General features: G+C 39.5%; 1 protein-coding gene across 1 annotated transcript in view; it reads left to right on the top strand.

The window, feature by feature from the left end:
• The window catches only part of Gsdme (gasdermin E), a 68,392-nt gene that overhangs the window by 28,139 nt on the left and 22,779 nt on the right, over positions 1 to 17,474 (top strand). Inside the window, exon 4 of the mRNA XM_047560958.1 lies at positions 16,989 to 17,160. Coding sequence (XP_047416914.1) covers positions 16,989 to 17,160 — 172 coding nt within the window. The remainder of the gene's footprint in view (positions 1 to 16,988; positions 17,161 to 17,474) is intronic.

The raw sequence follows: 17,474 nt of genomic DNA, 5'->3' as shown, positions 1-17,474 counted from the left end.
AGATGGTTAGATTTGTCCAGCATTTGGCTTCCAAAAGGTGGCAGCACTGACCTGGGAAACAGAATCCCAGGGACGTGACCTCTTTACTGCCAGCTAGACAGCAGGGGAAAGGTCTGCCTGTGCTGGGCCCTGCCTTTAGAGCCCAGTGAGAATTTCCCTGGGGCTGCATGAGTTGGGGTGTGTGGCTCCTCCCTGTTTTCCTGAGCCTATGTGATGGCCCTGTCCCTGGGTGAACTGCTTTCTGCTCCCAGGTGGGACTGTCCCTCAGGAACCTACCAGGTGCTCCTCAGTGCCCAGCAAGCCTTCCAGGACTGTCCTGTCAGATGCAGAAGGAAGTTGTATTCTTGCCAGGGACATTTCCCTCCCCCTCTTTTGGTGTTTGGGGTGGAGTTCTGGAGGGAGGTGGGAATTTTAAGCAATGGAATTTGGGGTGGTCTAGGCTGGTTTTTTTTTTTTTTTTTCTGTTTTAGTGGATTTTGTTGAGGTCACTTAGCAGCGCAGTGATTTCCAACCTGGTAGTCACATCTGACTCCTAACAACCCACCTCAGTGGTTCCTCTGCCTTGATGAAGGGGTTGTAGCCAGTGATGCTGCTTCTGATGTGTGTGTTCAAGTGGGCCGTGAGCCGGCACCTTAACTGCACTCAACAGAATTGATTTCCAATGATCTGCTGGAAGATGGAACTTTGTACACTAGCAGGAAAAGAACATTAGAAATGACAGGTTTGAATGTACATCTGTCTGCTATGTAGCTTTTATCTTTAAAGTCTCTGCCAGTAGGACCAGAACACAGTCTCTAAGGAAGATTTTCACCTAAATACCATTCATTTTTTTTAGCCTTTTTTAAAAAAATTGAGGCATGACATTTGTATATCTTTATGGGGTACGTTATGATAGTTCAATACAAGTGAACAATGTGTGGTAGTCAAATCAGGATAGCAGGCATTCTAGTCTCTTCAGATGCTTTATGCGTTGGAAATTCTGTAATTTTCTAGTCATTTTGAAATATATCATAGATGTTATAACCATTGTCAGAGGATGGAGCTGAGATGACACATTTAAACAAACTCATTCACAAATGTCATAGAAAATTTACATAATTAAATGATATATATTTCTGGATAATTATTTTTAAAAACCCAAAGTAATTATTTTTTAAATTCCCAAAATGGAGTGGATGAACTTGTAAGATGTAATAAATTTGGTACAGATCAGGACATGAGGCTTGGTTTTATTCAGTTTGCCTAGAGTCCTCCTTTTGAATTTCCACCCTGAGCTCCACCTTCTAGACCCATTATTAGCTACAGTAGCATAGGAGATCAGAATGTGCCTTTCTCATGTACTAGTATGTAGGGATTATCATTTTTTGTTTTTGTTGAGACTTAATTTGTACCTCATTATGGGATTCATTATGGTAAGTCATTGTACGTATACAGTGTGTAATAATCAAATCAGGGTAACAGGCATTTTTGTCTCTTCAAATATTAATCATTTTGACATGTTGGGAAATTTGTACTCTTCTAGTCATTCTGAAATATAGATCGCTTTAACCAATAGTTACCTTACTTTGCTAAAGAAGAACTAGAAGTAATTCCTCTGCTCAGCGTTTTGGTTCCCCTTAGTGAACTTCTTTCTGTTCCTCTTCCCCTCACCCTTCACTAGTCCAATCCATTCTTCAATGTATTGGTTACCACAAATGAGTGAGAACACGTAGTTGTCTTTCTGTGTCTGGCTTACTTCACTTAGCACAATGACATCCAGTTCCATTCATGTTGCTGTGAAACAGATTCGCATTCTGTTTTATGGCTGGATAATATTCTGTTATGTATGTAGACCACATTTTCTTTTTCCTTCCATCTACTGTAGGGCATCTGGGTTGATTCCATATTTTAGTTTTTGTGAACAGTGCTACAATAAACAAGGGAATGCAAGTATTTTTTTCATATAATGATTTCATCTCCTTTGCATATGTGCCAGTAGTGGAATTGCTGGATCATATGGTAGTTCTATTTTAGATTTTTGAGGACTCTCTATACCATTTTCCATAATGGCCGTACTGATGTATATTCCCACCAACAGTGCATGGTTCCCTTTTCTCTGTATCCTTGTCTGAATTTTTTGTGTTTTCTCATTTTGACAATAGCCTTTGTAACTAGGGCGAGATGATGTCTCATTGTGGTTTGATTTGCATTTCCCTGATGATTAGTGAAACTGGGAAATTTTTTATGTACTTGTTGTAGGTCTTCTTTTGAGAAGTGTCTGTTTAATTCTTTAATGTTTGACTTTATGATGCTCAGCTTTTTGAGTTCCTTGTGTATTTCGGATATCTGACCTTTGTCAGGTAAATAGTTTGCAAGTATTTTCTCCCACTTGTAGGTCATCTCTTGGTTCTGTTGGTTATTTCTTTGCTTTGTAGATGTAATCTCATGTGTCTCTTTTAACTATTGTTGCCTGTGCCTTTGAGGTTCTATGTAAAAAATCATGGCCTACACCAGTGTCCTGAAGTGAGAGGAAGGGATTTAGTGTCATTCTTCTGCATATGCATAAGCAATTTTGCCAGCACCATTTATACAAGAGACTGTTTTTTCTCTATGTTCTTGGTGCCTTTGCCAACAATCATTTGACTGTATGAATGTGGGTTAAGTTCTGTGTACTCAATTCCATAGGTCTGTGTATGTCTTTATGCCAGCACCGTGCTATTTTAGATACTGTAGCTTTGTAGTGTGTTTTGAAGTTAGCTGTTATGATGCTTCCATCATCATTATTTATTTTGCTCAGGATTGCATTGGCCAATCTGTGGTTTCATATGAATTTTAGGATTCTTTTTTCTATTTCTGTAAAGAGAATCATTGACCTTTTGATGGGAATGGCTTTGAGGCTGTACATCACTTTGGGCAGTATGATATTTTAATAATATAGATTCTTTGGGTCCACAACTAGTGTACATTTTTCCATTTTTCTATGTCCTTTATCGTTTCTTTCATCAATATTTTATGGTTTTCATTGTAGAGATCTTTCACTTTATTGCTTAATTTTTTTTGTAACTGTTATGAGTGGGTTTGCTTTCTTAATTTCTTTTTAAGCAATTTCATTGTTGCATTTTAAAAATGGTACTGTTTTTGTGTGTTGATTTTTGTATCCTAAAACTTAACTGAATGTATCAGTCCTACTGCTTCTTTTGGATGTTTAGTTTTTTTATGTATAAAATCATGTCATTCACACACTTGGATAGTTTTTTTTTTTTTAAGTCACTTTATTGAGCTACAAAACATATAAGAAACTGTAGAGGGTTGAAGGTGTAGCTCAATGGTAGAGCCCTTGACTAACGTGTGAGACCCCGGATTTAATCCCTAGCACCACAAACAAAACAAAACAAAACCAAAAAAGCTATACATTTAATGTTTACAACTTAATGAGTTTGGAGTCACATACCTGTGAAATCATCAGCATATTCCATGCATAAACACATCCCACCTCCAAAAGTTTCCTCCTAAAAGGGGTTACACCCCTTTTTATAGGTGAATTCATGTAGGCTAAGGAAGGTAAAGTAACTTGAACAAAATTCTCTGAGATTCCTGTGCTCACATTTCTCCCTTCACTTCACCTGCTAGATCCTCTTGGGTCTTATCACATGCACACAGGACCCATGATACCATTCTTTTGGTTTTTTTTTTTTTTTTTTTTGGTATTGGGCATTGAACTCAGGGGTACTTAACCACTGAGTCACATCCCCAGCCCTATTTTGTATTTTATTTAATGACAGGGTCTCACTGAGTTGCTTAGTGCCTCACCAAGTTGCTGAGGCTGGCTTTGAACTTGTGATCCTCCTGCCTCAGCCCCCAAGCTGCTGAGATTCCGGGTATGTGCCACTGTGCCCAGCATGGTACCATTCTTGAGACTGATTATGTCTCAGTCATGATGTTTTGAGCAGAGGAATGCCCTTGGAATCAAAGAACCTCAACATCTGGCCCATCTCTGCTATTAAATAAATAGTGACTCAGTTTCTTATCTATAAAGTGAGGGGGTTGAATTAACTGACATAATGGATCTTTATTGCTATAAAAATGCCACATCTCTGATTTCAAAGCCCTATTAGAGATTGCTTCTGTATTAGAGATCTTGAATTTGGCTTGTGTATATGTGTCATATTAATGTCACATTTGGTTAGCCTCTGAAAAAATTATGCCAATAGCCTTGACATTCTTCTTTACTCTTTTGCTATTTTCCCCCCATATAGCATATGATTGAATGAGGCAGTATTATGTGCTCACAGCTTCATCTGACATTCCTGAGGAAGCTTGAACTTACCCATACCATTTCCTCAGGTAAAATTTGGTGTATTATCTCTTTTACTTCCCTGGTCTATAAAAGTTATTTTAAAATGTCTCCTCCTACTGGTTGGGTGGTGCATGCCTGTAATCCCAGCAACTCAGGAGGCCGAGATAGGAGGATTGCAAATTAGAGACTAGTCTCAGCAATTTAACCAGACCCTCAGCAACTCAGAGACCCTGTTCCAATAGAAAATAGAGAAAGTGCTGGGGATGTAATTCAGTGGTAAAGCACCCCTGAGTTTAATTATCAGTACCAACCAACAAACAAACTCCTTCTCCTCCCATATTTGGTAATGGAAACTTTTTTTTTTTTAAATGAAGAATCTATACAGAATTCCCAAATGCAAACCAAAAGTAAATGAGTATGAAAAAGAGTTATCATATCAACAGCTAAGAAAAAAATTCTGTTTGAAAAAAAGGTTTTTGTATTGGAAAAGACTTTCATGGTTAAAAAATGACACCAGTTTAGTGCACTATAAGTTAACATAAATTTGGAGGTAGAGGAATTGCATAGAAGGGTTCAGCAATATATTGGCAAGTTGGAGTTCAAGGCTCCTGAAATTGGTGAAAAGACCTTTTTAAGAGTAAATGTATCTAGGACTGGGGCTGTAGCTCAGTGGCAGAGCACTTGCCTAACATGTGTGAGGCACTGAGTTCAATCCTTAGCACCACATAAAAATAAACAAAATAAAGGCATTCTGTCCATCCACAACTTAAAAAAAGAAAAGAGAGAGAGTAGATGTGTCTAATGTTCAATTTTGAAGTGTTAGGTTTCTGTGATGCATATTCTATGCATTTCCCCAACTTTGTCTACTGTACACATACACACTCTTATTGTGAGAGTGGTTCTTTGCTGGTATGGAGTGGGTAGTGGGGGAGAAAACTAAGGAAAAGGACTGAAGTCCCCCATAAGTGAAATTGATTCATTGAGAGCAGAAAGTATCATTTTGTCAAGTTCTTCTGGGCTCCTGGCAACATACTTGGTGCATTTACTCTTCTAAACAGCTCTAGGAAGTGGATGCTATTAAGCCCAGAGAAAATAAATTGTATGAAGTTTTTTTTTTTCCAGTGCTGGGAATTGAACCCAGGGCTTTGTTCATGCTAGGCAAATGCTCTACCACTGAGTTATACCCAACTCTGCAATACACATTTCTTATCTAGTCACTGCCCTAAATGGCTGTTCATGTTGGTTAGGGATTTAATCATTGGAATTTGGGGCTAGTAGCAGATTATGCTTCCTTTTTTTTTTTTTTTTTTTTTTTTTGAATTCTTCCTCCTGAGTTTGTTTTTTAATCAAAATATTTTGTATTTCACAAGCCAAAGGAATTTACTAGTTAAATGTAAACATGGAATCAAATTTTCTTAGTAATAATACATAACATTGATTAATTTGAAATCTGTTCAGCATTATAATTTATAAGGTAGAGAGTCACATCATAGAAGGCAGTGTAACCACAGTTAAGAGTGCAGGTCTGGGCTGGGGTGCAGCTCAGTGGTAAAGCACTTGTCTAGCATGTGTAAGGCCCTGGATTTGGTCCCCAGTATCACTCCGCCTGTTGGAAAAGAAAAAAAAAAAAAAAAAAAAAAGGGAAAGAAAGAAAGAAAGAAAAGAAAATCCAAAATCAGAATGCAGGTCTGAATTCTTTGCTCAGACATTTCTTTTTTTTTTTTTTTTTAATGGAAAGAAGCATCATAAGCAAACTTTAAAAAAAAAGACAACTAAGGAAGATATTTACAGCTCATATCACAGAGAGCTATCCTTCCAAACACGTAAATTGACAAAATCATAACCCTTTCAAAACATAGAAAAGGAAATAAAATTTGCTATTAATAAGCAACAAAATAGTTAACTTCACTCATTAAAAAAGAGAAATATAAATTAAAACTGTGGAAGAAAGACCATTTTCTCTCTCTCCATTGGCAAAAATCCAAAGTAAGCTAACATACTCTATTGATAGGACTCTGGAGGGGAAAGCATTTTCTTATGCATTCTGATGGCAGAGTGTTAAAGTTAGCCAGAATTATTGTGTTGTGGTCTATTTGATTCCTGGAATTGAGAAGAATTTGTTTAATGTACATGGATATGTTGTTGTTTGGGGCATAAATATTTATGATCATTATGTCTTCCTGATTTATGGTCCCCTCAAGCAGTATGAAATGTCCTTCTTTATCCCTTCTGACTAACTTTGACTTGAAGTCCACTTTATCTGATATAAGGATGGAAATCCCTGCTTTTTTACTGAGTCCATGTGTATGGTATTTTTTTTCCCCATCCTTTCACATTTAGTCTGTGAATGTCGTTTTCTATGAGATGAGTCTCTTGAAGGTCACATATTGTTGGGTCTTTCTTTTTAATCCAATCTGCCAGTCTGTCTTGCAATTGATGAGTTTAGACCATTCAGGATGATTACTGAGATATGATTTGTATTTCCAGTCATTTTGGCTTATTTTTGGTTTTTAACTTGACTTGGTTTCTCCTTTGATTGGCTTTTCCTTTAGGGTAGTTCCTCCCTTTGCTGACCTACATTGTTGTTTTCCATTTCCTCCTCATGGAATATTTTGCTGAGAATGTTCTGTAGCGCAGGCTTTCTATTTGTAAATTCTTTGTTTATCATTGAAGGATTTCATTTCATCTTCAAATCTGAAGGTTAGTTTTGCTGGGCAACCATGTTCTTTCAGAGCTTGAAATATGTTGTTTCAGGCCCTTCTATCTTTTATGGTCTGGGCTGAGAAATCTGCTGATACCCATATTAGTTTCCCCTATATGCAATCTGATGCTTTTCTCTCACAGCCTTTAAAATCCTATCTTTATTTTGTATGTTAGGTATTTTCATTATAATGTGCCTTGGTGTGAATCTGTTGTGATTTTGTGCATTTGGTGTTCTGTAAGCCTCTTGTAGTTGATTTTTCATTTCATTCTTCAGGTTTGGGAAATTTTCTGATATTATTTCATTGAATAGGTTGTTCATTCCTTTGGTTTGTATTTCTGGGCCTTCCTCAATCCCAATAATTCTTAAATTTGGTCTTTTAATGATGTCCCATAGTTCTTGGAGGTTCTCTTCATGATTTCTTACGATCTTCTCTGGTCAACTTTATTTTCAAGATTAAATATTTTGTCTTCATTGTCTGAGGTTCTGTCTTCCATGTGATCTAATCTGTTGGTGATGCTTTCCATTGAATTTTTTATTTGGTTTATTGTTTCCTTCATTTCAAGGATTTATGTTTGTTTGTTTTTTCAGAATCTCTGTCTCTTTGTTGAAATGATCTTTTGCTTCCTGCAATTGCTCTTTTAACTGCTTATTGGAGTGATCGTTCAGTGCTTGCACTTGCTCTCTTATCTCATCCTTTGCTTTGCGAATCATTTTAATTAACTATGTTCTGAACTCCTTTTCTGACATTTCTTTTACTATGCTGTCATTGGATTCTATTAATATAGAATCTTGGTTTGTTTGGAACACTTTCTTCCCTTGTTTTTCATGTTTTCACGTATCTTCCCCTATAGCAGTGTAGATCTAGGGTATTGCAGTTTCCCCCCATAGGCTTATAGTAACCCTGCAGGTTTCCAAAACCTCTTCTTTATGGGGGAGATCAATATTAGCAGCACCCAGTACAGACAATATGCAGCCCTAAACCAAATAGCTCCTATGAAGATGTTAACAACATTGTCATAATAAACAGAGAGGATGAGTTCACTTATTATCTACAGTATAACAAATAGATTTGCAATGAGGTCTAAATTTTCTAATGGTAGACAAAGAGGATGGGGAGGGGTATAGGATGTAACTGTTAATGGAATTAGAAAAGAGTATATAGAAGTTCTAGATCATAGGAAGAGTGAAAGCGGAATCAAAAGAAGTTGCTTATTAGTATGAGAAAAGGGAGAAAGAAACTCTGAAGAAACAGGTAAACAAAAGGAAAACAGAGTGAGAAAAATAAAGAAATAAAAACTTAAAAATTTTCAAAAAGGTGAAAAAAATTTCTATACTATAACCGTCATATACTATTCAAACCTCCCAGTCTCTAGTAGGCTGATGCATCAAAGGTACCTGACAATGAGCTTCCAGTCTCCAGCAGGCATCTCAGGATGGGATTGGTCCCACCTGAAGATGGCTGCTTCCACTTCCAGGATAATGCAAGATGGCTACACTGGCTTCCCAAAGTGTTGGTAAATGGGAAGCTGCAGTGTGGGGCATGGGCACAGAGTTTGTGTGGGGTGCTGTTGATCAGGCTGAGGGTCCTGCAGGTCCTGGCTGTTGTACCAGAATGGCGGCAGCCACGTGTAAACAAACCTGCTGGTACTGTGACAGTGGACTTCCAGGCAACAGCAGGCAGCTGGTGATTCCCTGGTGGTCTGCGGGTGAACTGCCGGTGGTCTGCGGGTAGTGGGCAGGCTACTGGCGGACAATCCGCAGGTGGACCTCAGGCGGTGAGTGATGGGTAGGTGAAAGGCAGGCAATGGACAGGCAAGAGGCAGGTTAATGGCGGATGATAGGCGACAGTCAGTGAGCAGTCTGCACTCAAAAAGTAGTCAATAGGCTGGCAGACTGCAGGTGATCAAAATGGACAAATGGGAAAAACAGCAGGGGATCGATAAGCAGCAAAGACTGCCTCACAGAGAAACAGATTTTCTTCTGCTTGAAACTTGAGTTACAGAGCAACAAGGAATGCAACCTCCCTCTAGTCCGCCATCTTGGATCTCCACACATGGATAGTTTTAACTTCTTTCTGTCCAATTTGGAGACCCTTTATTCCTTTCTCTTGCCTAATTGCTCTTCTAGTATTTTATTAAATACTTTCCCCCTCATACTGGGAATCCAGCTCAGGGCCTTTCACTTGCTAGGCTCTAGCCAGCATCCTAGCCCACCATCCTTATCTTTTTCCCCATCTTGGAGGAATCACTTCCAGCTTTTCCCCATTTGGTATGATATTGACTGTGGGTTTTTTATATATTGCCTTTTGTATTTTGAGGAATGTTCCTTTCAAACCTTATTTGTTGAGATTTTCATCATGAAGGGATGTTGAATCCTATCAACTGCTTTTTTGCCCCTTTTGAAATGATCACATGGTTTTTGTCATTTATTGTGCTGATGTGTGGTATCATGCTTATTGACTTACCTATGTTAAACCATCCTTGTCTTGTATTCCTGGGATGAATTACTTGGTCATGGTGTGTGATTTTTTTTGATGTGTTGAATTCAGTTGGCTGATATTCTACTGAGAATTTTTGTATGTGTGTCCATCAGGATATGGGTCTGTAGTTTTTATTTTTGTTGTTATTTGGTTTTGGTATCAGCATAACATTGGCCTGGAAAGGGTTTGGCAGAGTTTCTTCCATTTTGGTTTTTGGGGATAGATTAAGAATAATTAGAATTTATTTTTTCCAGAATTCAGTAGTAAGGCCATCAGGTCTGGGACTTTGTTTAGATGGGAGACTTTAATGACAGCTTTAATCTCATTACTCATTATCGGTCTATTTAGATTTTCTATTTCCTTTTGATTCAATTTTGGTAGGTTATATAAGTTCAGGAATTTATTCTTTTAGGCATTTTGGTTTTTTAGCATAATTGTTCATAGTAGTTTCTTTTGATCCTTTCTATGTCTGCGATACATTTGAAATGTCTTCTTTTTTTGTTTCTGATTTTATTTATTTGGGTCGTTTTTCCTTTTTGGTTAGTCTAGCTGAAGGCTTGTCAGTTTTATTTTTTCAAATACTAACTTTTCGTTTCATCTTTGGTTTTACTTTTTAGTTTTAATTTATTTATACTCTGACATTTACTATTTATTTCCTTTAGCTAACTTTAAGTTTGATTTATTCTTGCTCTTCCAGGTCTTAAAAGTACATTATTATGTTATTAGAACTCTTCTGTTTTGTGGCTGTTTATTACTATAAATCTCCTTCTTAGTATTGTTTCTCTGTATCCTACAGATTTTGACATGTTGTGCTATTGTCATTTTCATTTATTTCTAGGAATTTTTTAATTTCCCTTTTAATTTAATCAATTTACCCATTGGAATTTACGAGAATGTTTTTCAGTTGCCACGTATTTACAAACACTCCATTCTTTTTGTTGTTGTTGTTTTGTTTTGGTACAGGGGACTGAACCCAGGGTCACTCAATCACCGAATCACATCCCCAGCCCTTTTTACATTTTATTTAGAGGCAGGGTCTCACTGAGTTGCTTAAGGTCTTGCTAAGTTGCTGAGACTGACTTTGAACTCACCATCCTCCTGCCGCAGAGCTGCTGGAATTACAGGTGTGTGCCACCATGCCCAGCCTTTTTGTTGTTTATTTTTTGTTTTATTCTGTTGTGGTCTGAGAAGATACATGATATGATTTTAGGTTTTTTTTTTTTTCAAGTTTATTAAGTCTTGACTTGTGGTCTAACATATGATCTATTATGGAGAATGTTCTGTGAGCTGATGAGAAGAATGTGTACTGTGCTGCTGTTGGATGAAACATTCTATAAATTTCTTTAGGTCCATTTGCCTTGTGGTATGGCTTAACTCAGAAGTTTTTTGATTGATGTTTTTGTCTGGATGAGCTACCATTGAGAAAAATGGGTCTTGAACTTTTATTGTATTAGAGAGTCTCTCTCAGTCTCTTTAGATCTATTACTATTTACTTTACATATTTGGGTGGTTCCATGTAAAGAGCATATGTATTTACAATTTTCTTCTTGCTGAATTGATATTTTCATCAATATATACTGTGACCTTCTTTGTTTCTTTTATAGTTCTTTTTTTTTTTTTTTTTTTTTTTTTTTTTTTTGTGGTGCTGGGGATCGAACCCAGGGACTTGTGCTTGCAATGCAAGCACTTTACCAACTGAGCTATCTCCCCAGCCCTTATAGTTCTTTTGATTTCAGTCCTGCTCAATGATGTGAGCATGAGTGCTTCTCACTTTGGTTTACATTTGCATGATAAATCTTTTTCTAATCCTTCACATTTAGTCTATGTGTCTTGTAAAAAGCATATAGTTGGTTTGCTTTCTCTCTCTCTCTCTCTCTCTCTCTCTCAACTCACCAACCAGTCTATTTTCTCTGTCCCCCTCTCCCTGCTTTTTTGGTGGTACTGGCGACTAAACCCAGGGTCTTGCACATTTAGGCAGTGCTATATCACTGAGCTGCATCCCCAGCCTGGTTTATGTCTTTTGATTGATGAATTCAATCCACCTACATTCAGTGTTATTATTAAAAGGTATGAGCCTCCTCCTATCATTTTGTTAATTATATTCTACTTGTTTTTTTTTTTTTCTTTTCAAATAATTTTGTTGTTAAAGCATAAATATGGTCAAAGGAAATGTGAAACCAAACACCCATGGTAAATAAAGAGAACACTACCAGTACTTTGGTATCCTCCACATGCCTATTTCAAGCTTACAAATCCCCACTTGTTTTGTGTTTGTTCTTTTTCACCTTTCTTATTTATTTTTGTGATTTTATAGTTTTCTATCCTGCCAAGGTGTGATTCTTTCCTCTTGTGTATGTGTTCTTATACTGATTTCTTATATTCATGTGTTTTTATAATGGTAGTTATTCTTTCATTTATAGTGTAGAACTTCCTTAAGTATTTCTTGTAGGATTGTTCTGGGAATGATGAATTCCCTCAGTTTCTGCTTAACTGGGAAAGACTATTTCTTCTACAGTTTTGTAGGATAATTTTGCTGGGTATAGTATTAATGTTGGCAATGTTTTCCTTTCAGTATTTTAAATGCATCATCCCATTCTCTTTGGACATCAAGATTTCTGCTGATGATAAGCGGATGATGAGACATAATGGGGGGTGGGAGGGGGGCAAGAATGGAGGAAGGAGGGACTGTATAGAGCAAAAAGAGGGGTGGGAGGGGTGGGGGAAAGGAAAAAATAACAGAATGAATCAAACACCATTGCCCTATGTAAATGTATGATTACACAAATGGTATGCCTTTACTCCATGTACAGAGAAACAACATGTATCCCATTTGTTTACAATAAAAATAAATTTAAAAAAAAAGATTTCTGCTGAGATAGTTGCTATAAGTCATATGTGATGCAGTGCTTTTCTCTTGCTGTTGTTACAATTTTCTTTGTCTTGTACTTTTTTTTTTTTTTTTTCTTTTGGTACCAGGGATTAAACCCAGGGCATTTAACTGCTGTACCACATCCCCATTCCTTTTTTATATATTATTTAGAGACAGAATCTCGATGAGTTGCTTAGGGCCTCTCTAAGTTACTGAGGCTGGCTTTGAATTCGCAATCCTCCTGCCTTAGCCTCCGTAGCCACTGGGATTACAGATGTGAGCTACTGTGCCTGGTGTCTTGTACTTTTGATGTTTTGATTGTGATATGCTTTGGTGAAGGTTTATTTTGGTTTAATTTAATTGGGGTCCTTTGAACTTCTTGTATCTGGATGTACATATGTCTTTGAAGACTTGAGAAATTTGGGGGTTCCTATCTTATGAAATTGGTTTTAAATGCCTTTTACCTTTTCTTCATCTTCTGGAACTCCCCTGATGTGAACATGTATTCACTTAATGTGTCCATAAGTCTTGTAGGCTTTCTTCATTCTTTTAAATTCTTTCTTCTTCTCTTCTTCTCTTCCTCCTCCCCCTCTTCATCCACCTGTCCCTCCCCCCATTGTTTTTTTTTTTTTTTTTATTTGAATGGGTGAATTCTAAAGACTTATCCTCAAGTTCAGAAATTTTTTGTTCTGTTTTTTTCTAGTCTGGTATGTACATTGTGGGAGTGGGTATCAGGGATTAAACCCAGGAGCACTTTCTCATTGAACTATATCCTCAACCCTTTTTACTTTTTGTTTTGAGAAGGGTGTTTAAGTTGCTGAGGCTGGTCTTGAATTTGTAATCCTCCTGCCTCAGCCTTCCAAGTTGCTGGGATTATGATGGTGTGCACCACTGTACCCAGTGTGTACATTCTTTGTTATGTTTTTTTTAATTTTATTGATTAAAAATTTTAGCTCTAATACTTTCAATTAGTTCTTTTTACTGTGTTTGTTTTTGTTTTTCTGTACTGGGGATTGAACCTAGGATCACTCTACCACTAACTATATCCCCAATCCTTTATAATTTTTTTTTTTATTTTGAGACAATGTCTCACTAAGTTACCTAGTTCCTGACTAGGTTGCTGAGTCTGGCCTTGAACTTGAGATCCTCCTGCCTAAGCCTAAGTTGCTAGGTACCACCATGTCTGGCTTCTTTTTACTATTTCTATTTGTTTGGTGATTTTTCTCATTCATATCCGGAATGTCTTTTTCTTTTCTTTGTATTTTTTATCTGTAGTCTCTTGCATCTCACTGAGTTTCCTTCAGATCCTTATTTTAAATTCTTTTTCAGGCATACCATAGATTTCCTTCAAATTGAGATCTGATTCTGGAGAATCATTGTTCTTCTTTGGTGAAGTCATGTTTCATTTCATGTTTCTCATGTCCTTGTGTTGTGTCTGCAAATCTGGTGCAATGTTTGCCCCTTCCAATTTTATGAAGTAGCTTAAGTAGGAAATTATTTTTGCATTTAGATGGGATATAGGATTCAGTTGGATAGGTGCTTTGTGTTTGGTCACAGGGTAACTCACAAGTATCTGTGTGATTCACATCTGCAGTGTCTATGAAGGCATCAATCATCCAGACTAAAGCAGTTTGTGAAGTTAGCAGTGTGGCTTTGTAGTGGACACAGACTTCCAAAAGTATGTGTCCTCAGGTTACACAAATCAAGAACTGATGGCATTGGGGCTTGTGGTGGCAGCTGCCAGTCTTGGTGATGTGGGATGTGGAGAGGACTGTCCCCAGGTCCCTCAGGGGCATGAGTGATGCCAAGTGTTGTGGCAACCAGCAGCCACATTCCCCCAGTCAGAGGATATGAAGGAAACTTTCTCTAGGAGTCCTATGAGTGTGGGAGATGCCTGGCCATGTGATTCCAGAAGCCTCAGGATGGAGCTTCCCCAAGTTTTTCTAGATGAGCACTGTGATGCTGGGGTTAGTCTCATGAATAAGTGTTAATTCATGATTTGGGAACACAAAGGGGACCTTCCCCTATGTTCCTTGGGGTTACTACAGTTGAAGCTTTTAGCACTGTTACCCACATTCCTGGAATTATGGGACCCAGATGATGTCTTCTCCAGGGTCTCAGAGGACAAGCATGGGTGGTACCTGGACTTGTGGCACCATTGACTGCGGTTTGAAGTTCATGAACTGTGTTGGAGACATTTCCTATGTCTTCTCGGGCATGTGCAGATAATTTTGGGGCTTGTGATGTTGATGTCTACATTTCTGGAGATGTAGCATGTGGGGGAGACCTTTCCTAGGTCCTGTTTATTGAGCTGAGAGGTACTGGGACTTGCATCTTTGGTATCTGTGGTTCTAGAGCTGCAGAATATGGATAGGAATATCCCTAGGTCACACAGGTCAGTCTTCGGTGGGGACAAGTCACATGGTATTAGTAGTTACTGTCCTGTAGTACAGATTGGGACATTTGGTTTTTGGGGATAAGCTTACCTGATGCTGAGCTCTCTCAGCAGCTATGTTCCCAGGGCTCTGGGCTAGGGAAGAGATCATCCTTAGTTCTTATGGGGAAGTGTGAATGGGAATCATGCTTATGGTATGGCAGCCACTGGTCCTAAGGCTGCAGGATGCTGAGGCTGCTGCCCATTGCCCAGCAAGATGCACCCTGGCCCACAGCTTCTGATGGGGTTGGGTAACTGGCTGCAAACCTGTAGAACAAGATGGCATCAGCAGTGGCTATTGTGGTAGGTTGAGTTCTAGGGGTTGGGGGAAACTCAAAGTAAGTTCCTTCTTTGGAGCAGAGCAATTACTTTATTTATTTATTTTCTAGTACTGCAGATTGAACCTGGGTTCCCCTTGCCACTGAGTGACATCCCCACTTTCCCACTCCTCCCCTTTATTATTTTTATATTGAGACAGGATCTTGCTAACTTGCTAGGCTGGCCTTGAACTTGGAATTCTTCTGCCAAGTAGCTGGTCTTACAGGCATGCACCACCACATTCACCCCAGAGAAGTTTACTTTAGACCAGGCAGCTCTACAGAAAGAATTTAAAGCTTGTAAAGACTGTGGAATTCTCCTGCAGGTCTGATGCTGTGATCCAGTTGCTGACACTTCCCTGCAACCCCCGTAGTGTTGGCTCCCTGCACCAGTGTGGAAGTTGGTGTTGAAATTATGAATTTGCTTTGCTTTTTTCTCTAGGTTGTCTTCTAGCTCTCTCTGCTGTTTAGGGTTGCTATCACTTTTATGCTGATTTCCAGAGTTCCCCCTCACTGTCCTTGAAATAGTGTTTCCTTTGCCATTTACCAGTTTGAAGTGAACATTGTATGTAAGACCGCTCTGTTCCTTATCTTCTCAATTGTTCTTACATTTGCCATTTTCCTACTTGGCAAAACGTGACTTTCTCTTTAAGGATCTTTCTGTACCTTGGTCCAGCCCAGGATAATCACCTTGCTGGGGTGAAAGCCCTCAGGCACAGTTGTGCCACTGGCCTTTTCCCCCTGCACCTGTTCAATATAGATGACACATTTCTTCCCGTGAACCTGGACCACTCTGCCAATTTGCTGACCTTTCCAGTGTCCTCAAACAACCCGAAGTTCATCACCCTTTTGGACGGGTACTTTTGTCTCAGCTCTGTGGAAAGAGGGGAAGACGCGATCCTCCTGTAGGTGAGGGAAGGAGTTTAAAAATGCCTTCTATGGTTTTTGCTTCTGTCAGAAGTCACAAAGGATTGAACTTCATGTTGGCACTGCTGCTTCAGCAGTGGCTGCAAAAGGGAAGAAATCCACCTGCCTACCAAAGTACTAATCCTCCTTCTCCTCCATCTTCCATGTATTGTCTCCTTCACTCATGGATGCACACATGTACTTGTGTACCTGTTCCTTAGAGCAAAAAGAAGAAAAAACCCACATGCTTTCTTTATTCATTTGTGCTAAAAATATTTATTGAGCCCTTCCTGTGCACTGAGTGCTGATCCAGCCCTGAGGAAAGCAGGACACAGGTGGCATGGTACCATCTCTGTGGAGTTGACACTGTGGACTGAAGGGACAGACCATGAGCAAATAAAGGAGTGAACTAGAAAAATAATTGTATGGAAATTTACTCTCTAGAGAAGTGGCATTAGGCTGTGATCACATGAGTGGGGTGCTTCTGTAGGCTGAGTGCACTGGGAATACCTCCCCAAGGAGGTGACAATGCGTCAGTGAGATGCGGCAGCAGGGGGACGTGGCGCCAAACCATGGCTGGGCACGTGCCTGGTGTGTTTAAGGCACAAGGAGGAGGCTGCAGGGTGAGGTCTGCCCAGGGCAGGGGGCGGGGGCCAGATCAATGAGGCCTCCTAGCCTGGGTGAGAACAGGGACAGAGTGTAGCATTGAAGGCTTTTAAGCAAGAGGGTGACGTGGAAATATCCCCTGACCTAGTTAAAGGGCCGACAGTTTCACACGGTGGCTTTGTTCTGGGGTCCTCATAGTGAACACAAGAAGGTGGCCTCAGGAGAGGCTGGTTGATGCCTTTCTGGGTGACCTGCTTCCTCTTTCTTCACTGGGAAATCAACGAAGCTGGTCATCACCTGTCTGCTCCTTAGCCGCCATCTGTGTGAGAGGAGGAGATTCACGCTGCATCCACCTCCCCGAGGCTCCAGGCCACTCACTGCTATTTTTCTTTTTCAGAGTGATAAATCTGAAAAATCCAGTGCTCCAACAGGTGCTGGAGAGGAGGAACGAGGTCCTGTGTGTCCTGATACAGAAGATCGTGACGACGCAGAAGTGTGTGATATCTGAGCATGTTCAGATCGAGGAGAAGTGCGGCGGCATGGTGGGGATCCAGACCAAGACGGTGCAGGTGTGCAAGGCCAAGGGCTGATGGGACCAAGGCCGGGGCAGCTGCGTTGGTTCTAGCCATGGAGACCATGGTCAGGGGCCTCTTTGGGTGGAGACTTCGTCAGTCAGAATTTTCTGTAGTAAGTTCATCGAGATACAACTCAACTCAAGTGAACAAGAATTTATTGGCTTGTATAGCTGCAATCTTTGGGGTGATCTAGCTTCAGTCACTGCTGGACCCAGGACTTGAGGATTTGTCTCCTGTGGGCTGGCAGCTCCAGGCTTTCATCAGATTTGCTACAGTCCCAGGGGCAGAAGTGCTTCCAGGCTGGATCT

The sequence above is a fragment of the Sciurus carolinensis genome, chromosome 8 (assembly GCF_902686445.1).
Source record: "Sciurus carolinensis chromosome 8, mSciCar1.2, whole genome shotgun sequence".
Lineage (NCBI taxonomy): Eukaryota > Metazoa > Chordata > Mammalia > Rodentia > Sciuridae > Sciurus > Sciurus carolinensis.
Note: the sequence above shows the minus strand (reverse complement) of the source record. Positions and strands in the feature narration are given on the sequence as shown.